Below are 23644 nucleotides of genomic sequence, written 5' to 3' on the forward strand. Positions count from 1 at the left end.
TAGGTATCTCATACTTTTGCCTTTTCTCCCCCTTGCATCAGTCAGCTACTCAAGTTACCTCTTAATATTCCTGAAGTAGTTAGTAGGTATTAATAATCGGCACTAGTAGCTGTTAGCGAACAGACATAATCTGGGTATTAAAAAAATCATTTAAAAAAAACTGAACCCAAAGGCTGTCCCCTGAAATTTCGTATGAGTTATTTCTGGTATCACCAACTACTCTTCTGTGGCCTCTGTACAGAAGAATGAAATCTCTGGTTTTATTATCCTGTTTTATAGTTTCTTGTCTATAAGGAGCCACCTAATCTTTGTTCTCAAACAGGCTATTCCAACTCATGTATATTAAGATTATCAAAGAAATGTAGCTCTAAAAAGCTGTTCAAAGGTGTAATTTCAACCTGTATTTAAAAGCAGTGTACCTGGCTTCTGTCCTTGTGGACTTCCCCCACCTGCCCCTAAACCTCAGTAACAACAAAAAAACCACACTAAGGTGCATAACTAGTGAACTTACAGGGTCGAACAGTAGGCAGTGTGCCAAAAGAAAGAATCTCTTCTTCGGTTTGGCTTTAACTTGCATAGTCTGTGGTGCCTCCCTCTGAGGCAAAATTGGAAATCTGTTTTCACATAATCACTCTTGAGTCTTGTAACTTTTAATTTCTAAAACTTTGGGATTATTGTATTGAAAAACTTCCTTTTCAGAAGAAATAACTTCCTAGTCCTTTATTCAACTTGCAAAGGAGTGATTTTTTTTTTTAAACTTATCTCACAAAGCTGTCATATTTGGTCATATACTGAGCACCATTACTTACAACAGAGGAGAACAGAACTTCCTGAGCTCACAGCTTTTTGACAATCTGAAGCAAAAGAAGTAAAATAAGATTTGTTTTACTTTATTGGCTCTGTATTGTCAGTTGTCAGTGGCTGATAGTGACTTGGCTGGAGGATTTCAGCCAAAGAGATTCCTTGGAAAAACAAGTCTTCTACTATAGCAGCTGTTATTCATAAATGTGAACAACAGCTCATGATTTTGGGGGACCCTTCTCTGATATTTTTTTTTTTTGTGATCCCCTATCTATTCCCTTGGCTTTTGATCAGTCCAGAAACAATTCAGATTTTGTTTGTTCTTACATGACAGTTCTTAGGATAATCAAGTCAGTTTTGTCCTACATTGGACTTCACTAAGTACAGTTACAACATATTTTGCATTTAGTATCTTTAGTGTTTTGAACTGCTATTCTGCATCACTCCCAAATCCTGGGGTTTTATTCCAGTAGTCTTATTTCAAATTTCATACTACTGTAGCTGAAATAAAATTTGAACTCATAACTATAGAGGATACTACTCTCTTCTGATTCAGTGTGCAACTGATCTTCTACAAGCAGTGGTACAAGGTGGTGAACATGGAATCAGACTTGTGATGTTACTCAGTTAGTGTTTTAAATTGTGTCTGTTTATAGCTCTTCATTAGCGCAAACTTCTCCCCCCCCCCCCCGCCCTGGTCCCTGCCACAGATTAGTCTTTTGCTTTCTGGCCATTGGAGATGGAGGGAAGCATTGACTTTTTACACAATTCCTGGAATTGATGAGGGAGTTGTATTTCTTACAGTATTGGCATGCATCTAGAAGGAAAGAAAGGACGTTGGAGTTGCCATATTGCCCTGAAGTTGAAAAAAGTTTGAGGTGGAGAGAGTTTGTGTTCTCAGTGAACGCTTAAGTTCTAAAATCAGTAATGTGATGAGAAAACCACTGGAGAGAGACACAAATACTGTTTAAAAATAATTATTACTTTGACAGGTACAGCGAAAGTAGTAGAACTGGTCCTTGCTGGAGACCCGCAGCCAGTGGTGTGCTGCTCTTATTAAATAAGAAAGCTTACAAGCATGCACTTAAGGATAACAGTTGTGCTTGTAGAGCAGTTAGCTAAGTCTGGGCTTGGAGTAAGGGGCTCCAAGCTGTACTTCTAAAGTTGACAGAGTGTTTAAAGTCTTGCAAACTAAATAGTTCTGCAGGCTGAACAAGTACACATGAAAAATCTTCAGGTTCTTTGGGCAAGTACCAAATTAATAATGAAAACCTGCTACAGGTGCTGCATACTTAGCAGCAACTAATAATTCCTTGATTTTTTTAGTAACTCCTTGTTTATTACTCACAGCTTTGGATTTTTCCTCAATGCTTGTAATAAGGGTGCACTAGAGCCCTTAGTATAGCTTTAAGAAAACTGGAAGAGGAGAACAGATGGTATGTTTGGAAAATTTTAGGACCAAAAAACATACTAGTGCTCTTAAGTAAATAGATTGGTTTGTTATTCTAAGTCAGAAGCTGATTCTTAGAAATTTTTTCATCAGTCTTCTCCTTGGTGTTTCTTAATGTGAAAATAACCTGCCTGAGCAGTGGACACAAGGCTCTGTGGGAAAAGAGGAGGACTCTGTACCACAAATTCATCCTTTGTGCTGTGATTGGAGCTTGTGCATGTACTCAGAAGTCTCAACATGTGCTTTTGCAGTGTCAACACCTCCTGCAAACAAGGCAGACAATCACGAAGATGAACTTTTGCAGCTAACCCTCACCCTGGGGGTTGTCATTCCATCAGGGAGTGTGGTACTGTTGACACCAGTTTCAGCCTTCCTGTGAAATTTAGTCATGTCCAGAGATTAATAGTCTGTAGATTGGCTGAACAAAAAAGTCGTAGCTGAAGAACTTTCTTGATGAGTTGTGAAAAGTTGTACGCTAAAAATTGTAAAGGCCCCAATACTGAGACTGTATTCTTGCTAAAACTGAAATTTGAAAGCTTGAAATGCTTAAATCTCCTCTTGCAACTTCTGAAATCTGAGCCAAACAGAAAAAATCTGTACTGATCTGTCTTTGCATTGCAGAAAGAGCTGGGAAGGTGCATCTTTAGAGTCCTCTGATTTCAGTTATGAATACCAAAACTTATCCACTCCCAAACCTGAAAATGCGTAGTCTTTAAAGTTTGATCCAGCACAGAGACTGCTGCCTTGTCTTTCTAGATGTGCAACATCACAATACATTTTAATGTTATGTGGTGTCTTCTCAAGGGAAACAAATATTTAATGTTCTAAGGGAACAGGTGGAAAGAAGGAAGCCACATGTTAATGTGCGTATTTCTCGCCAGAAGAACACCGTCAGATATTCTAGGTGCTTCATTCTCTAATATGTTCAGGAACACAGAGCAAAATGATATGCAAATATTAATATGTAATACTTCAATGTATCATTGGTTTGCGAGGGGTCCACAAAGTGTCTTGCACAGCGTGACCTCTCAAGAACATATAAACAAAACTTCACCTTAGTTGCACAGCTTCCGTTGCTAGCAAGTTTAGTAAAGAGAAGGGAGTTTGCACCATGGCAAATGTCAGAGGAAAGCAGAAGAATCAATGGGGTTTTTAAATAAACAGGTTTGAAGACATGGGATGCTTAAGGAGTAAAGTACAAGGAAAGGGCCAGGAGTACTTCCGTATTCCTATCCCTAAGGAATATGCAATGAAGAATACTTGAGAACCCTTGAGACAGCTACGTACATCTTATGATTTAATTAATAGTTCTGTTAATCTAAAACACTTTTGATACTCTTTGTACTTTTTAACACCAGGAGGTTGCACAGTTCACTTTTTCATTTGTATTTGTACATTCACATAAAGATGTATAACAGGTCAGCAGTCTTTTAAACAGACAAGATGGCTTCATTGTTAAATCTGCAGCTCAGGGATTGCGTTGCTTGGGACTCCCTGTGTAGCAAATATTTTTGCCTTGAGGCACTAGAAGAGCTTTTGCTGGTTATTGAGAATACTCTACTTTTAACAATTTTATTTCAGGTTCAGAAAAAAAAAAAAGGTTTGGTTACTCTCCTTTTGTGCTTGAACTAGTTTTTCCTTTTTTTATCCTTCTTCCCATGATTGTCTGTTGTGACCATTTATATGAAACCTTTTGTTAATGCTATTTTTAAAATCCGCTGAATTTCCCATGTCTACTATAGCAGTAATTCTTCAAAGACCTCCAAAAGGTTAGTTGAGCATGAAGTCCCCTGCCTGATTCTTAGTGGCCATCCTTAATCAACATGTGCTTATCCAGGTGCTGACCAGTCATTCCCTTAAGCTAGCCTCCTCCAAGACTTTCCCCAGCAGTGATGTTCAAAGTTAATAGCATATTTTGCTTCCTGCTTTGCCCCGTGATCCTTTTCTTTAAAGAAAATTTTCAAAGGTTTTTTCCACTTTCCAACCATATGCAGTTTCCTGTGTTATGTTCTTGGGGTGGGGAGAAAAATTATGAGGCTTGCCAGCTTTTACTTCCTCTACAACCTGGGGGTGCATGTTTATCTGGACCACCGTGCTTTTCCTACAGTAATTGCATCTAACTTTTTATAATTCTGTTATCTGTGAATTACCTAGCTTCTCAGTCGTTCCTGGAAAATTGACCGCCAACTTGGGCATATCTCCACCCTCTTTCTCTGTAAAGACAGAGGCAAAGTAATTCTATTTCTTTTCTCCCCTCTAAAGTAAGGTCTGTAGTTTAAGTTCCCCTGGTCCTCTTGTCCTCAATGTATTATGCTTATATTTAAATGTATATTTTTAAAAATGTCTTATTAAAATTCTCTGCAATTTGTCTCTTTAATTTGACTTACTCTTCCCTGTTTTTAAAACTTGTCTAGTGTTTTATAGTATTTTAATACTTAAAAGTCCGTGTTTACCTGTCCACTGAATTTTACCACATTTGTTTCTTAAGTCTTTGCTTTTCCTATCTTGTTTAAGGTATGATTTTAACTTAAAGGAAAATTCTACAATCGGTAAAGTATTTGAAAAACAGGCTGTAGAGACATACACTATCCAGATGTAGATGAATGCTGTACATGCTGAGAAGTTGTAATTCAGAACATTGGTAATTAAAAACTTTAAGCAATATTAATTTTGAGCCATCAACATGAAATACAAGAACAAGTTGTTAGAATTATTTCTTCTGACTGCATTATTGCTTAAAAATACTGGAAGGTGTTTGTATATTAACGTATTTAATTATTGTAAGTTTTATAACTGTGTAGAACTAGCATGAAGTAAACCAGCCTTCAACTATATGTAGACTTAACCCCAGAAAAGCCTTTTGTGGGGAATAACAAGCCTATGTTTTTTAATTGTAGAATAATACTACCCCTGGAGCAATGACACGGCGCAACACATATGTTTGTAGCGAAAGAACCACTGCTGATAGGCATTCAGTGATACAAAATGGCAAGGAGAACAGGTATTTGAAATGTCTTCCTATGGTGTATGTCCCTTGTCTTCACATTTCCCAAAAATTGTAATTTAAAAATCAGTAATAATCTAGTGTGATTCTTAATGAAAGGTGAGTACAGTTATGGAGCACCTGTAAGTATGTTGGGGGTTTTTTTCTATACTTAATTCATATAGTTTTTATATTTAGAATGTAAAAGGAAATTCCTAATTTCTGGTTAAACACATGTCATATTTTACAGCCTTCATCTTAAATCAGTTGTTAACTCCTTTGGCCAAACGACATATGCTTGCAGAAGAGGCTTGTTTAGTGTCAAATTACAAAGTCCATCTCTCTTGGGCCATTCTCTTTTTACATTTCGGTTTAAACTGTACTTTGGTATCATTTGGAATACTGTTTTTTCTACAAAGTCTCAGGGGAAAGTAATTTTTTTTCTGAGGAAAGATGAAACAGTGATAGGACATTGTTTTGGACTAATAATGTTCCTCACTGATATTCTTGTAGTCTAATTGCTTCCCACTATTTACAGAACTCATCTTGAGAAGGGAAGCACTGATATCTCCATATTCTGAATGAAAACAGTCAGAGAAATAACAGGCGGCTTCTTTACTGAATGAAACCTGACTAGAGCATGCAATGGACTTGGAGTTAACCAGTTCGTGTGTTAGCACCATAGCCACATCTAGTGCCATCCTTCTCTTCCCTGTGTACCAAGGACTGAGGACAACTGTAGAAAATAAATATAATAGTGAACGTAGGCATTAAGTATAGAGTAACACTTGTGAAGAATACCACCAAATTTCCTGACTGGCTGAGGTGTTTTAAGTTCCAACCAACTGTTGTTCACAGAATTTTACTAGTTGAAAAAGCAGGTAACAAGTAGTTGACCATTGCCAGGAGAGTGCCCAGATAGCTAGTACTTAATAAAAATGCTTAAGCTTGGAGGAACGTGTACCTCTCTCCTACTCTTCCCAATTTTCTCCACCCCTTCCCATTTTTATGATAGGGTGGGAAGAAAATACTTTTCTTCTAACTCATGTTGAAGTTAGTGAATGATCTGCCATTTTTTGCACAGAATTTTTCCCCTTCCTTTCAGCAGTTTATGAGGAAGAGTGATGAAGTTGTGATGTTGAATGGAAAGTCTGTCTGTCCCTTGTTTGACTCCTGGAGCCTAGGGATAAAGAACGTGCTTTTGACCCTGTCTCTTCCTCCTAGCTTTCTGCAAACTGAAATAAGGAAAAAGTCAAGTATAAGTTTGAAGAGTACCCAAAGTCTAGCTGGCCAGCTGGGCCTGCAGTCAACTGTCTTGTGAAGTACAGCACAGCTATTTGGTATTGTCTCTTAGTGTGTCTGTCTCAGCCTTCATTGGTTAGTCCTCATTAATGTTACCAAGTTTGTTTAGATTAAAGCTCACCATCCTTTCTTTGATTTTATATGTTAATAGCTTTTTTCTTTCCAACCTCTCTTTGAAAAATGAATCTTTCTGTCCAAAATAGTTTTGATCAGATTTGATTATCTGATTTCTTGGTTTAGTAACATTTTTGTTCATCTTTAAACTTATATTTTTGCAATATCTTGTCTACAATTCCTTTATTACACACTTAAAAGTTGTTATTTACTAGGAATGCTTGAGGTTCAGATGTCCCGTTAATTTAGGAGTAACTTCATACTCCTAAGGAGCTATTTTTTGAAGTTGTTTGTTGTTTTCCCAGCTTTGAGTTTCTCAGCAAACTGCTTTCCGGTTTGTCACATATGGGCATTAAGCTGAAAGTTAACACTGAATAGTACTTGGCAACTATATTAATTCTATTTTATATCCATAATTGGTTATCCTTAAGTAACTTGCCTCTAATTGTCAATATAGTATCCAAACATCATTTGCTTATCCTGCAAACTTTAGCTCTGTTTAGGTCATTTGAAACATCTGAGCATTTGTATTTTCACTGTCGGGGGGAAAAAGAAATCTTTATAGCTTTTATTGCATATTTTTGATTACTACTTCGATTACTCTTTATAGAGGGTTAAACCAAGAAAAGATTTGGCACAGAATTCAGAGTTTATGTCTGAATATATTGTTGCTGTAACCGGGCAAAGGCTTGACTGATCACATGAAATGCAGGGACCTTTAATGCAGGCTAAATAAATGTGGCTGTTGATGGAACTGGCTCTTCAGAATGAATTCTGCCAGCCTTCAGGTGTTTCTGTAGTATCTCTAATATTATTGTACTCTCAACTTGGCAGAAAGTAACTTTAGAAACTCATAAGGGTTTTTCTTCTGTGAAGCAAGATCTGAAGTAGAACCTGAGCTTTCTATGAATCCAAGGTTTTGTAAAAATGCTTTCTGTGCTTTTGAAACCTCTGTTGGTGGCAAATGTTAAAGGCAGGAGTAAATACTATAAATTATTTGTTACAGATTGGATTTTAGATTTTTCCATAGCCAGTCAGGTACTGATTGTGACCCAGTGAAAACTTGGGAGACTTGCCTTAAAAGGCAATATGTGCACATTTAAAGTCTCTATTCTTGCTATGAGAAAGTGTTAAAATGTTGCCTGTTCTGTTTTTATCTTGCACATTGAATTCTGAGAAGACAGTATTTCTGAAGGTATGGAAACTTGGAAGAATCGATAGTCAGCTATTTGACTTCACATTGGAGAAAGTAGTCTTGAAGACCCCATGCCAGACTGGTAGAAGCAAAGGAGGTTTAAGTCTCGCATCCCTACTTTAACACATTGTGTGGCTGACAGAGGCATTCTGCTGGAGATAACTGTTGGCTTTCCTCCAAAGCCTGAGCATTAATTAACGCACTTGGGGACTCATGAAACACTCTTCATAATGATAGGCAATTGCTTTAAATCATTTGTAACGCAAATGATTTACAACAGCCTCGGATTTTTAATAAGCCTTGGCACTAATTGGTGAATGCTAGCTCTCTTGTTTCTGTGTTCCCAGGCTAGTAATCCAAGGAAGCTGATTTCTAGCAAAGCTTCAGAGGAAGAGATATGAATACTTTAATATGTGTTCTGGTACCCTGTTGATACCTTTAGCTATCACATCTTTGGAGGCAGGTGACTAAACAAAACTTGGGTCTAACGTGTTGTAAAACTAGATTTTTTTCTCCTTTATCTTTTGCAACAAATTGAGAGGAAAGGAGCTAGAAGTGCTTGAGAGGCTAGTGACCAATTATTTGGGGATTACTTGACTTCAGAGTTTTGCTTTTGAGATGAAATTTGTTTCCTTAGAATTTCTTAATACCCTGGGGTAATGTAAAAGCTGGGCTATGTTGCAGGCTTTGTTGTAGTGGTGGTTGTAGTTGGCATCCTGCTGTATTCAGCGTTGTGAAGAGATGTGTGCATGACTCAGATGAAGTTTTGTTGTTTTGAACTTTGCAGAATCTAAACAAAAAGTCAATTCCACTAACCATTTTAGCCAGCAGTTCTGATGCCTGAGCTGTGAGGTGTTTTCTGCTAGTGCTTTGAGAGCAAAGTCTGAGAAGTGGGTCATCTGATACTTGTAGCTGGACTAGCATTCTCCTCTCCAAAGTCTGACATACCAGAATGAGAGAACAGGACTTGAATTTCAGTATGTGTAACCCTGAAGTAACTTGGAAGTTGAACATATGCAGCATCATGAAACTGTCACTGACAATTACCGATTTCTTAACCTAGAACAATATTTCTGAATTACAATTGCTTCACTTTTAAAGCAAACTTAAGGTGAATGATATTTGGCATGGTAGCCTAAAAGGCCCAATATGTCTTGTGGCCTCTCGGTTTTCTCCCATCCTTATCATTACTAGGTAATGTGAAGGCTGCAAAGAGTATTTTGGCCCAAAGCAAGAAAAAAATTGCATGTTCCTGATTTAACAGATTATACAGCTTAGTGGCCATTCTGCTAAGACAGCACTGTAGACCTTCCTTCAAAGCCCGAATGGTAATTTGGAGAATTTAAGGTTTGTGGCCAAGCAATATGAGATGCTCTTCAACAGCCGTACCTCTTCCTTCAGAGAACACCAAGCCTTATTCATTGCCTCCTGCATTTACAGGTTGATTAATAGTAGCGTTTTTGTTTGGGCCTCTCTGGACTTGTTAAACATCATGATATTGTTGGTTTTGATTGTGCCTTTGAAGTCCCTCATTTATCAGATGTAGATGGAGATTTGACAGCTTGCCCAACTTACATTGATTTAACACAGATACATTCTGAAAACAAAGTATTTCACTGCAGTAATGGAGCTATCATCAGTCTTTTGGAAAGTGCAGTTGGTGGGGATTTTTAATGCATTTTTTTTTAATGTTAAGACCAATATGAGTTACATCAGTGCTTTATACTAGTGCTTTGGCACAGAACACTGAGTTATTCAGATTCTGTATGTCAAGGAGGGTATCACCACAAACTAATGCTAATGGTAAGAGAATAATCACTTCGTAGATGTCAAGTGCTATAGTAAGGATGCTTTTTAAGGGGAGTGTAGGGCAGTTACTGCTATTTACATAGAAGAGGGCTGTTAAGAGTTCGTGTTCTTTGATAAATCAGTTAATAGAAGGAAAAGTTTGCTTTTTTTTCTATGCAGTAGTTTGTTGTTGGTCCATCATGCTCTTCTTTCTGCCTCTGCCTGAACCCAAACCCCCTCACAGCCTGACAGAAATGTTCGCTTACGCAGCTAGCCCTGCTTCAGTTTGTACTACATCCTTCTCCAGTGTTCGGCTGCGACATCAGAAGTCGATGTCCATGTCAGCCTCTGTGCACACGAAGATGATGTTGCCTCCAATAGACAATGGCGCAGATAACTTCAGGCCTATGTAAGAACCTGAAATCGTTGTGAAACTAACTTACACCCACTGCTTCTTAACTTTGTGCTGTGGAATTTTAGTCCTAGATTGTTCTAGTATATTTTGCCCACAAGATGTGTGTTTCCTCATTTTTTTTAGTCTTGTTTACATTTGTCTTGTGGTGTGTCAGGCTGTCTGTGACATAATCCTGCAATAATGAACCTCAATTTTTTTCCTAGTGTAGGAGTATTGGACATTCCTTATTGTCAAAGTTTGTGGGAGACTTTAACTGTGTATCCTGAAGGACTTAAGTACTTGGAGTGGTTCGCTTGTAGAGAATTTTGTGTAGGATACTCTCAAATTAGCAAGATACTTTCAAAGATGTATATATAGAATGTGGAGGGAGAGACACTAAAGTTACTGATTGCTTCTCTTTCCTGGGAGGAAACTTTACTCATCTATTCTTTTGTCAGTCTTCTCAGTGAAATATTGTATGCCTAGTTTATCTGGTCTTTTCCAGGATACTCCTGTTGCATTTTTCTGCCCATGTAGGTTTCTGTTTCGGCAGCCTTTTAATCCTAACTTCTTACAAGTTTTGATTCTGTACAGTGCAGTAATAACGTTGATATTTCCAACCCTGGCCTATATAAAAGTGTCTGCTTATGCTTTACTGTAGAACATAGTGTTTTGTGTTTCCTGCAGAACCGTAGTGCTTCTGTAAAGTTCTAGCATTGTTTTTTGTTTTCTGCTCTAGCACTATTCCCGATCAAAGAACTCCTGTTGCTTCAACTCACAGCATTAGCAGTGCAACCACACCTGATCGTATTCGTTTCCCCAGAGGAACGGCTAGTCGGAGCACTTTCCACGGCCAGCTCAGAGAGCGACGTACTGCTACCTACAACGGACCGCCAGCCTCCCCCAGTCTGTCCCATGAAGCAACGCCACTCTCACAGACTCGAACCAGGGGTTCCACTAATCTATTTAGTAAACTAACTTCAAAACTAACAAGAAGGTAAGCCTCTTAAAATGGCAATGCAACGTTCCCTTTTTATCGGGTAGTAGACATACCTAGTAGTTCATTGCTTAGGTTGTTTTGTCCACAGTCTTTGATTAATGGCTTAACAATTTCTGCAACTTAAAATGTTCTGACTTGTGATTTTTTTCATAGTTCTTTTTGGTTACAGAAGCCATTTGTTTTTAGCAGTAGAATCAAATGGGATAAAAAGTGAGACAGCTTGGTCTGTGCTGTTTCTTCTGTGCTCTTCATCCTCATGTCTCAGGCACAAATGCTGCAAAGCTGAAAGATTTCAGCTCAGTTCAAAAGCTGCTCACTGACTGCATCGTCTGTCAGTTGGCGGCATAAACTAGGATCCCAGTCTTGGTATTTAATATAGCGTTAGAAGCTCAGGTTGAGTTTCCCAATCAGTTAGGCTATTAATATTTCCAGAACAATTTTGCTGGCAACACACAAATAGAAATATCACAGGTGAAAGGATAGGGGAAAGAGACAAAAACTTCTTTGGTCTTCTTAATATAAAGGCAGTACTATGGTTTCAGTCTAGGCAGGAGTCTGGCCAAACCTTGAAAAACTTCTGTTTTGGCCTTCAGCTCACGTGCGGATTCTGGGTTTGGTGCGAAGGTGCATTGGTCTAGCCAAAGCCTAGCTTCAGCAGGTGTTGTTCCTGCAATAACAGTTTTTATTCTAATTAGACTTATAGTTTCAAATCCATGTATGATTTAAATTCCTACAAACCCTAAAACTGAAAACCACATATTTTCCTTCTATATTTAAAACCTGTCGGTTCACATACCACATACTTCAGACCACTTTGATATCCACAGCTTGTGTTTGCAGAAGCGAGGGTTTGTTTATCTTTGCCTTAAGATAATCTCCATGCTTTTGAACCCTCTTCATCATGTTAAATTTTTTTGAATTTATCATTCTGCTCTTGGCCTGCCTGCTTTTGTTTTAGGCTTATATCACATCAGCACCAAGCCATTTCCTTCCTGTCTGTTCTGTGACTATACATGCCTCCCTCTCAGCACAGTCTTCATAGTATCCCATTCCTACAAAATAATGCTAAGCCAAACTCCAGTTTCTCACAACTGGCTGATTTCAGTGTAGAGAGTGAATTTCTTTTAAAACTATGGAAGTTGTTTCTGTGAAAAATGAAAACGCGACAGCCTAGCCTCTGGTAAATATTTTACCCTGCTTAGCTCTCTGCCAGCTAACACTTTCCTGGGAAATACTGTGCTGTACGAAATTCTTTTTTTTTTGTTCTTTTTTTTTGTTCTTTTTTTCTTTCCTTTTTGTGTTGAGAGAGATATAAAAGATTAATTTGGGGTTTTTTTTTTTAAGAATTAAGTCATCTGCTTTTTGTTAAGTAAAGTCTTAATCAAACACATCCTTTTGGCACATCTTTCTTTCTGTACTTTTGTTTGCAATATGCTTACTTAATTTTCCATCTGACATTCCAAATGTGGACGTTCAAACTGTGAACATGCAAACTTTTCACTTGTGCTGCTGGAACATGCTATTTATTATTGTGTGTCACTCAGTCATTCAGGCAGCATTCAAACTTCTATCGTTACCTCCAAGTTTCAACTTTTGCAGTGCAGTGTGGTTTTCTTGAAGTTTTTCCCCACTACTTTTGACAATAGCTTAAATTCCATCTGGACTTCATTAAATAATGTGCAGTTGTAACACAGCAGCGCTGTTACACATGGTTAAGTTTACACTTGGAGGACCTCTCACAGTTGGGGCTGTGTTATACAAGGTGCTGTACAAAATACTAAGGAGGTGGATAGTCCCATCAAAGGACACGGTTATGTTTCTTCTCTTTAAATAAATTTAAGAAAAACAAACTTAAAACCTGTTAATTCATTCTAGCATTCTCTAGGGGGGGATCAGAACCCTTTTGATTGTGAACTAGTTATGTTCTAGTGTAGGCAATTGTTATACCTTCTCCCACTAAATTAACTAAATATTTAAGGCAGGTTTTGGCACAACATGGCTGACCTAACATTATGAAGGAAGGAAGAAACCTAACTCTGAAGATACTCAAGATCTAATTATAGTAGAGTTACTGATTTTTGCTTTCTATTTGAAATACATGAGGAAAATCCAAACATATTTTTATGTGACCTTGCAGATTATGAGTTTTAAAGTGTTTTGACACCAGTGTGTATTTTAATTCATAATAACTACTGGTGGCGTATTTCCCAGAAAAACTGAGTTTGGAAGTAGCAATGCTAAGAGTTTGACTCTTCAGACCCTAAATCATCTGCCTAATCTCAGAATGTATTGAAGTGTAATTTCATTGTGCGTTTTAAATGAGATCTTTTTGCATGTTTCACTCTAAATGGCTTTTTCAATTTATTTTGTACAACACTTTTTGTTAATTATTATTTTGGCTTAATTTCTTTTAGAAACATGTCATTCAGGTTTATCAAAAGGTAGGATTTATTTATATTTAAAAAAAAGTGGCTCCTGCAATTAACAACAGATTTGGCTTTCTAGCCTTGGTTTTCTGAAAACTAAACTTTCTGCTGAGAACTAAATTCTTTCTTTCTTGAGAGGAAAGCATAGAATAAATCCATTAACTCATGATGATACTTAAGAATCTGTGGCACCTGTATAACAAGATGCTAAGCATGCCTTGTGAATTCTTCTCTCTTTGATAGAGTTGGTAGTACCAAAGTAATTCTGTTCTCTGTACTAATACACTTAGCATGCTTATGTTTGAAGAATGAGGTGTTTGATAACAATGATGAAAGTATAAACAAAACATAAGGTTACAAGCAAATAAAGGTAAGTGCTGCTAAATTTACATTCTCTATCTCTTTGTTTTATCGTATTTTATTAAAAAAATCAGTTTGAAGTGCCCGCAGTTGATACAATAGAAAGCAAACTGAACACATTTGTGAATCTAAGAGTTTTGTATGGAAGATTGAATGAAGATGCAATGGCTATGTATTCGTTTAAAAGTGGAATGCATTTGCTGAAGTGAATTGCAGCTGAAGTGCAAATAGAGTACTTCAGTAACAAACAATAAATATAGCACCTATGCAAATTTATTAACAAAAGGCAAAAGCTCAACACTCTGATTCACATTTCAAGCCCAAAGGACTGAATTTAGTTTTATAATTTGGGAGTGAATCAAGCTACTATATATCTTATTAATCCATTATGACTCATGAAAGTTGGTTACACAATTTTGACCCGCAGGTAGATTTTTCCAGTAGAATTTTGTAATCCTCTGTTTAGTTGTATCATATCTTGGAGCTGCTTAAAGGGTGGTACTTTCAATTTCCAAATACTGATCAAAAATAGGGAGATGAGGCCAAAGAACAAACATCTGGTTTAACTTTCAAAATGCAAGGCTATGCATGTGACTAATTTTAAGTTTGTCAGACCATTTCAAGGAAATACTTAGATTAGGGAGACCTGAGATATGTAAATTGATGCCTAAATTTGGGTCTATTTTGTACAGTCCGAGTCTAAAGGTACCCTACCCGAGTAAACGAGTAAATTCCATGCCACAGTAATAATAACCAGACCTCTTCCAAACATGACTATGTTTAGAACTGGTGCTGGTTGGGTTGGCTGGCATTGTCACAGCTGACTTGAGAAAAGGAACATTCACCAACTGTTAGTTAAGGAACGAGACGATCCAACACAGGATACAGATGAAACTGAGCAGCAGCAATAGTTTTAACCCATCGTGCATCATGAGCTGTGGGGTGCATACATACCGCATTGTAAGAGGGAGCTTCTCTGAAGTCACATAGCTTTTAAAACAAAGGATTGTGATCTGTGCAACCTCCACAACTGCATGCATCCAAGTTTGTTACTCTGCTTTTCTGAAGAAAGACGAAACATGCTAATATGAGTACAGTTTTAAACTAAAAGGTTACTGTTCCAATTTGAGACTTTTAAAAGGTAATTTTTTTAATTAAAAACTTTGATGTGAGGCCAGGAATCTTAGACTATTGTGGAAATAGCAGCTGCAGTTTCTATGAATATGTCTTTTGAATAACAGATTTGCAAAGTCTTATACCACCTACACAGTGACCAGACCGTGCTTTTTAAATTCTGTTTAAATGTGCACGGTGTCCCTCCATACCTGATCTGTATGTAGGTACAAAATTAAATTGAAAATGTTGGGGATTTTGGCAATTTCTTCTCACTTTGTGTGCTATGAGTCTTACCTAAATTCACTGTCTTTGATACTGAAAGACCTACTGTAACCCAATAGTATGTATATATAGTACTGCAACATTTTTCTGGGGAGCTGAACAAAAGTAGATAATTGGTCACTCCTTTTTAAACTAACTGACTTCTAATATTGTACTCGGTACACAGAGGTATAAAATATATATAGCTCTCTTGTACCATGCACTGTCCTTGCCAATCTGCATATTGTGGAAGTCCTTTTCTGACAGCAAAACTCACTTTCTATCTTCTGAATTGTATTGCAGCATCTTTTCTCCATTTCCATAAATTGGTCTTATTTTAGCGTCTTGCACTTTTTGCTGTTTTTCCATATCTTTTAGACAGTTTTCTTTGTGTTTATTTGGATTTTTAACAGAGAGTATACAAAGATGTAAAGAACAGAAAACACAGCATAACTCAGGACAGATGTATGGAAACATTCTTATTTTTGAGAACCTTTCACAAACGATATAGCAAAAACCATAAAGGAGATAGTGTATAGGCATTGCATGACAAATGAGAACATAACTTTTCTATATATTTGTTCCATTCTCAGGACCAAGGAGTGTCTTGGTCTATGAAATTAATTTATGTAAAAATACAAGCAAAAGCAGAAAAATTAGAACAAAACCCAGCAATTTGTGGTTCAGGCAGAAGTGAAGATTGTATTAGGAGCGAGGAGCCCTCAGGGCTGCATCTGACTTGCAGACCCACCGAAACAATACTGGCAGTACCATGACTGTTCCCAAAGTACCAGTGCTGGGCTGTAGAACTGGACCATAACCACGTCCTTCGTGAAGGAAGGAGCATCTAGAGAGACTGGCACAGCTCTCCAAAGCCTGGCACAATGGCTCATGTTTAAGGGCCTATATCACCAAATGCAATTCCTGGTGCTAAATGAACGGAAGACTGATGCATGGAAAAACTGAACAAAGTAAGGATTTTCTGAGAGGCTTCCATGAAAGAGTGTTTATTATTGCAAAGTCGCAGGTATTTTGTAAATAATAATGACCTTTCTTAGATTTAGACTACAGTGGTTTAGAAACTGAATGGTTTGGCTTAATTTCAACCTAAAAAGAGTCAGAGAACATCATTAGAGATTTTTTTCTCCCAGACTTTTCTGGACAGATTCCAGTAACAGTAAGACTATTCATTGTTGGAGAGACTGGTTATGTTCCTATTTCCTACAACCTTTGGCAAGTTTAAAATTTAAAAAAAAAAAGGTAAAATGATCCATAAATGCTTGCAGCTTTTAACAAAGCTGTCATCTTCGACTTCGTAGGAACATGGTAGGCTCTTTTAAAGTACAAGTACTCTCAAGTTTTCAGTTGAGCAGTATCTTCAAACTTGTTGCTTGCTTTGCCCAGTAAAACAAGCCTTTCCCAGATCATCTGAAAGGCTGCTCAGTCCTACAGAGTTGTTGTAAAGGATGAGTTCATAGACTATTTATGCAGACCTTTTAACTCTTTTTCCACCTTCTCCTATATCCACCATAGACAGGTAGCACGAGATCTCATGAAAGTGACTGCCATTAAAAACCCACTTTGAAGTGCTAGAATTAGAGGACTTGCCAGTTGTTTTTCTCTCATTATCTTTCTTACCCTTTTTACTTGTGACAGCTTTTCATTAGTCAATGGAAATGTTTCCTAGCAGAGACTCCGCCATACTGTGTGCTGTGCAGTATGTCAGCACAGGCTTCTGATCAGGTGCTCTTACGACAAGCAGCTCATAGCTGAGTGACTTATCACTTTCTTAATTGGATTTCTATTGCAATAGCAGCGTGAATTTTGAGCAAGGAGCAGGCTCCGTAGCCTATACAGCGAGCGCTGCCACTGTGCTTCTCACAGCGCTAGCACAGCATCTGTTCCCTTGTGACAGGGACTGCACAGAGTCACTTTACGAGCCTGTTCTCTCGCTGCAACCCTCAAAAGCAAGGAAACGAGGAAATTAACTTTGTAACAGCCCACACAGCCTGATATAAATCTGCTGTGCATCAAAAAATAAGCTTACTCTCTTAAATTCCTATCCCTAGACACCTGTCAACCAAACTGCTTTAATAATTTACGTTATTCAGTGAAGCCATGTACTGGCTTAGAGTAGGCTTGATAAGAGCCTTATAAAGACAGCTTCCCTGCAAGCAGAATTAATGCTGAGATGTAGAACTGTGGTACTGCAATAATGCAAAGGTAAAGGAAGGTGATTTTACCCCTTAATTCTGCTTGATACTGGGCTTTAAAAAGGGTAGTGATCAGCAACATAGCTTTAATCAATGCAAGAAGACAGGAAGCTTAAGTTTACTCTGATATTGAAGATGAGTCAGTGTGGAAATTAATAGCACGGACTTAGCACAGCTTGAAGTCATAGATTTATCTCTAAACCTTTGCTAAAACGTATGTGCATCTTGTTCTTTTGCTTTAAGGTATTTGGTGTTGTTTAAACACCTAATACCTCAGGCTTGATGTGCATACAGACACACAGGGTGACCAGACTTATCTGCAAATAGGGTATTTTTTCAAATGTATGTAGTATTACCAGATAAAATTTTGAAATAGGAGGTACTTAGTAAAGAATGCAATAACTTCAATATGGTTTGTAACTTTTCAGTTGAACATTTTCTGCTTTTAGAAGTTCAACTTTATTGAATGAGTTCTACAGTATTAATGTATATAAACACACACTGTAAAAATGAGTTATGGTGTTTTTAAAAAACTGCAGTTTATAGACTTCCATTTGGTTTGACCATATGTTATATTTTGAATTTGGTATAACCTACGAAGTTCTTTACATCTTTGTTGCTTTGTATTTTAACACACCTTTGGTATGATTGCAGTATCTTTTTAGCAGCTACTCAGATATTGTATATTGTAGTGTAAGATTTGTCTTCTCTTTCCCACTTCCTTTTGCTTCTGCATTCTTTTCAATGAGGCTCCCGACTGAATATGAGAGGAACGGGAGATTTGAGGGCTCAAGGTGAGGGTAAAATTTTTGTTTAAAATGTTACTTAGGTGAGTTTGAATCTTTCTCCCCTTGATTATGTGGCATAGTGGCTTCAGGCAGAGCTTTTGTTTTGTGTAAGGCTTTGAAATTAAACAAAGAAGCATTTCTGTCTGCAAACCAGCTATTAAAGCACTGACTGACTTGGTTCTAAACTTTCATCTTTCTTGTTGCCTTTTCCCTTGTGTGGTTTTTTTTGCATTTTGGTTGTTATAATTTGCTGTTGTCTTGTAGATGTGTAGGTAAGTGGTCTCTAGTGAGGCTGCAAACATGTGGATAACCACTGAAGGGTGATAATATATTTCTCATCTCCAAAATCCCAGATAGTTAAACAGTATTTTTCATGGTATACTCTTTTTCCAAAATCTGCATATCAAAAAATACTGGAAATGATCAGACTTGTGCTGGTTCTGCCAACTGTTTTCAAGTAGAAAAAGCTTTCAAAAATGAGCATTGAATAAAAATTGGCGTTCCCCCTGCACCCTTACAGCCTTATTAAATTAAAACCTTAAAGTTAAAACAAAGTGCTCTTAATTTACTTGCTGAATTTTATAACATCTGGCAAATCATATAGCTGAATTTGACACCGTAATCCTATGACTCTCACAGTTACTGGACGTCTTTCTAATAGAATGTAAAATGATGAAATAGGTTCTCTTTAAAAGACGTTTATTTAGTTTTGACATTTAGTATCACTTTTTATTTTCATAATTGCCTGATTAATGGTGGTAGAAGGAAAGCATTGTGTAACCAGAAATTCATTGCCAGCTATTTTAAAGAGCATCTTGACTTAATATTGTAAATTCAACTTTGAAGTTCAACGTGAGAGCTAACCTTGCATGGTTTGGGGTCAGTTAGGTTAGGTATTTTCAGAAAATACTTAAGCATGATAGTCAATATTTTTAAGTCTCTTGTCCTGAGGACAAGTAAACTTGAAGAGGCAACTGACAGCATGTAAATATTCATAAAGCAAATCTGTCTTTTTTTTTTTTTTTTTTTACCCCAGAGGTCCAAATGTAGTTCCTTATTCTTTAGCTGCGTGACCACTGATTTCAACTGCAGTAGAAGAATCATTACAATCTAGAAATTTCTGGAACGCTTCTTTTCTTTGTCCTGTATAACCTTATTTATCCTTACCAAAGGAAAAGCTTTTTTTGTTAAAAAAAAAAAAAAAAAAGAAAAAAAGTTGTAGCCTCAGTATTTCATGCTTTATCCCTTAAAACTGTGACAGTAACAGTAACTCTTTTATTCAGCGTCTCTGCTAACGATGTTGATGAGGTGTCTTATAGACACTGCCAACTCTTTCTTGCATTTCAGCCTTAAAGGCGCTCAGTTGCGTAGCTTGTAGCAGTGAAAGATTTCATCTCTTTACCTGTATCAGTTGTTGGTATTAAACAAATTCCTGACCAACTTGGAGACGAAGTATTTCCTCCCCATTAAAGGTCACCCCGGTAGCCAGCAAAGTGATGGGTCTCTGGTGATGATCTCAAACACTTAGCAGTGCAGGAAGGCCAGAGCGAAACCACACCAGCCCAGAACAGGCTGGGATAGCACATGTTGGCCCTGGGGCAGTAGGTGGATGACCCCCAGCAGGGTCCCCCGGCTCCATGCTCCTTCCTCCTGCTTGTATCTCCTGGGCATGCGGTGGGCCCTCCTGGTGCTTGGTCTCCAACCTGCTGCACTGGAGGAGGTGCAGAGGAACGCCTCAGGATCTTTCTGCACGGGCTCATCCCCGTTGCGTATGAGGGGTGCCTCCCATGGTCTGGCAGTCCCATGACCTGGGCTGAGCACCCTTTTGTCACAAGTCACCGATGTTTGAATGTTCTAGAAACTTCTAGCACAGAGCTGGTGTTTCAGCTGTCCATGTGGCCCGAGAATAGGGGTTTGAGCAGAACCTGCCTTAAAATCAAGTCATAGGTGACAAACGTAGTTCTACCTCCACAAGGTCATTTCCCTCATCCTCCTGATTCCAGTGACTTCCAGTTGTGTCACCCGTCGTACCATACCTTCGTTTCAGCCCCAACAGCTAATGCTTTACCTTGACTGTGTGTTTGTACAGCAGCTAGGAAAGCGAGGCATTGCTCGCAGCCGGAGCCTCTAGATGCTGCTCTAATACCGGTAGTGTGTGTTGAGTGTTAGTTTGCTTCACTAACGTGAAACGTGGAGAAGGTATCTGGCCCTGCTAACTAATAAATTCCTGTCTTTCAGCCGCAATGTAGCTGTGGATCAGAAGGACGAGAACAAGGAAGCCAAGCCTCGGTCACTGCGTTTTACCTGGAGCATGAAAACCACCAGCTCCATGGATCCCAATGACATGATGAGAGAAATACGAAAGGTCCTGGATGCCAATAATTGTGACTATGAACAAAGAGAGCGTTTCTTGCTTTTCTGTGTCCATGGAGATGGGCATGCGGAAAACCTTGTACAGTGGGAGATGGAGGTGTGTAAACTGCCAAGACTGTCCCTGAATGGAGTTCGCTTTAAGCGGATATCGGGAACATCCATAGCTTTTAAAAACATTGCTTCCAAAATTGCCAATGAGTTAAAGCTGTAACAAGAAAAATAGTTAAGTTGTAAATTAGTTAGCAATTTCAAGTGTTTTTGAGAATTCCAATGGAAATGTATAGAATAACATTTAGGCAATAACTTCTGCATCCTTCTGAATAGTGATATTAAAAAGAAAAAAAAAAAGCTGCTGAGCTGGGAGGGAGAGTTGGACTTTTTTATAAGTGCACTACAGCATTAAAGTTGCCTACTATGTAAAATATTACCCCTTCTGCTTTATTTCCATTGCTCCTAAGTCTTTGACAACAAATTGAAACACAGAATATATTCATTTAAATATGCCTCCTGTTTGTGTGGACGTGTGAATGTACAGTATGTGTGTATAATATATAAAGTATTATATGTAAACAGTTAATTTACAACATCAAGCTGTACCAGTACCTCTTTTTGGGCTAATTTTGGTGCTAAAAATTGAAATGGCCAAGGAGGAAACACTTGAGTTAATATTTAAAATAACTGAAGCGATAACCAGTAAATGCAGGTTTACAGTTCACTGCTGTGTTAAGAAAAAAAAAGTGTGTGAAGGGTTTGGATTTACGGTTGTGAACATTATTAGTCCTGTTTTCTAAGTAGATCTCATGAGATTATTAAAAATTCACTTTTACTGAGTAAGTCTTGCATTATATTTTGCCCACCTATTTATTATTTAAGTCTGAATCAAATTTTAAAAATGGAGTTGATTTGTGCATTAAAATTTGGGTAAACGCTTCCATTCTTCTGCTTCTGCTAAACTACTAAAATTGTATCTTTGTCCTTTTGGCTTACGAGTATTGATTGCAGCTAAGAACACTTTTCTGTTGTTCCACCGTTCCTCTACAGAATGAGGCAGTCTAAAAGGATGTACTGAATGCTTACTAGTGACTTTTTCCTTTCAGACCAAGTTCTCCACGTTAGACTAGGTCAGACTGATACAAAGCACACAAGGATTCTCAGATAACCACTGTACTTTGATGCAAGTCCCCGCATCCGAGTCGGTGCCGTTCTGAGGTATTGCTGCACGTGGGGCAGTACTGCCCTTTGCATTCTGGGCGTGCACGGTGTTGAAACGCAAAAGTGGGAATCAAATTGGCTACTGATCTTCTCTGTTCTAATGCCCATCTTTGTAAACTACAGCCATAGGCAGTAGCAGTTAAAACTTTTCCTTACAGCTCTCTTCCTGCATACTTCCACTTGGCTCTGGCCGTATTGCTTTGATGGCTTTGTGCCAGTTGTGTGTCTGGCTTCTGCTGCGGAGGGAGTCCACTGTTGTTCTTTTAATGTGCAGTGCGGAAACCCGCCCTTGATGAACTCCGATGGCCAACTAGCTTTCTGTAGGACATGAAGCTACTCTGGGATGGTCCCCGCTTTTTAACCATCACTGTGGTGAGCCGGATTTGATTTTGCAAACTAGAATGAAGAGATTTCTTCATGCGTTGTTTCCTACTGATACTCAGTTTATTTCATCGAGGACTTCTGTAGATAATATCCTGCATTATCTACTTGACTTTTTGTATTAATGTTTTATGGTTATATTTCAGTGAAGCACTTAAGCATGTACTTAACATGTGCTTTAAACTGGAGCCTAAATTTGCATTTTCAATTTGCAGTGAGCTAATAGTTATTCATAGTACACAGTTCAGATTTGACCCAAGGTGAAAATGCAAAATCCTTAATATTTTGCAAGTTAGTTCTTGTGATCTGTAGTCTGTGAAGGCAGCAGACTTCCCCTCTCTTTCCCTGAGCATTGATATTGACTATGCTAGTTTAAAGGGTAATCATAGCTGTTAAATGTAGTAAATATTCCTGAATTTGCATTTTATTCTCTGTATATTCTGTATCACGCCATGGCTTGAGAACTCCAGGTGCTACCGGATTTCAGTTGGCTTTCAGTGCTCTGCCCGTGCCTGTGCTGCTCAGTATGGTTTTTTCCATGAAAACTCCATTTTGTAATAGCAATAAGACATTGCAGGGCAGTCATTGTACACTCTCAGGTGAATGGTCACCTCTCCTTTCAGTTCCTACATTTTAAGCACTCCTCCAAATGTCTTTTTTTTTCACCTGGCAGTGCACTTTGTTGTCTGAACTGAAAAAGTGTTGATAAATGATGTAAATCTGTATTCAATGGAAGTTCTAAAAGGTTTCATATTAAATGTTTTCTTGAAATACTCTCTTCCTACTTCACCTGTTAAGTATGTAATTGTTTCTAGAAAGTGCACCAGTATCATTCTTTGAATATTTAAAGTCTGTACTTAAATATTTTTCTTAAGTGTTCTCAAAAGGTTCTTTCAGAGTAAATCTGTATTTGAGGTATTAAAAAAAGGGAAAGAATTATTATAATTGGAAACAGATTTTTAACGGCTTCCTTCCCAAATGCCTTGTAAAATTACCAAGTTGCAAGAATGTACCCTTGTTTCTTTAGCGTAATACATGCTTACGGTTCGAGCCTGTAGGAGTTGCCTGGAAGGGAAAACTGCTTCCTTCAGATCTCCAAACCAAAGACGAACTTCTTCCCAAACACAGGCCTTCTACTTGTTCGTATTCCTTGGAGATCTGTGTAGGTTTATCAGCACTGCTGGTGATATGACTCTCTGGAACTCCAGCTGTTTTTTCTGTCCTTAAGAGACAAGTTTTTAAAATAATTGGAGGTCAGTGTGTAGTGAGGAGGTAGCAGCAGGCCTCCTCAGTGTGTTGAGATGCGTGCCTAGCAACCGAGCAGTGGTTTTACGCTGTGGCATGACTGGTGTCCTGGAATGTGTGGTCCAAGGGCGTCTTGGGGTGTGTTCGTAATGGGCTTGTGACTAAAGGTTTGCGTCACTAAAGCCCATGTCGTCCAGTTCTGAAGGTGTCTCTTGGTTGCTGGATCTGGCAGAGAAAAATGG

General features: G+C 38.1%; 1 protein-coding gene across 14 annotated transcripts in view; it reads left to right on the forward strand.

The window, feature by feature from the left end:
• MARK3 (microtubule affinity regulating kinase 3) overlaps positions 1–22928 on the forward strand; it is a 64730-nt gene extending 41802 nt beyond the window's left edge. For 2 of the 14 annotated variants that reach the window (XM_054825824.1, XM_054825826.1), the window contains 6 exons: positions 5149–5252; positions 9878–10042; positions 10767–11024; positions 13442–13468; positions 18153–18197; positions 20430–22928. In XM_054825824.1, coding sequence (XP_054681799.1) covers positions 5149–5252; positions 9878–10042; positions 10767–11024; positions 13442–13468; positions 18153–18197; positions 20430–20775 — 945 coding nt within the window. In that variant the 3' untranslated portion in view covers positions 20776–22928. The remainder of the gene's footprint in view (positions 1–5148; positions 5253–9877; positions 10043–10766; positions 11025–13441; positions 13469–18152; positions 18198–20429) is intronic. The other 12 variants (XM_054825830.1, XM_054825832.1, XM_054825831.1 and 9 more) reach the window with 8 other exon arrangements.
• The last annotated feature ends 716 nt before the right edge of the window (positions 22929–23644 follow it).

This window comes from Grus americana, chromosome 5, assembly GCF_028858705.1.
Source record: "Grus americana isolate bGruAme1 chromosome 5, bGruAme1.mat, whole genome shotgun sequence".
NCBI lineage: Eukaryota > Metazoa > Chordata > Aves > Gruiformes > Gruidae > Grus > Grus americana.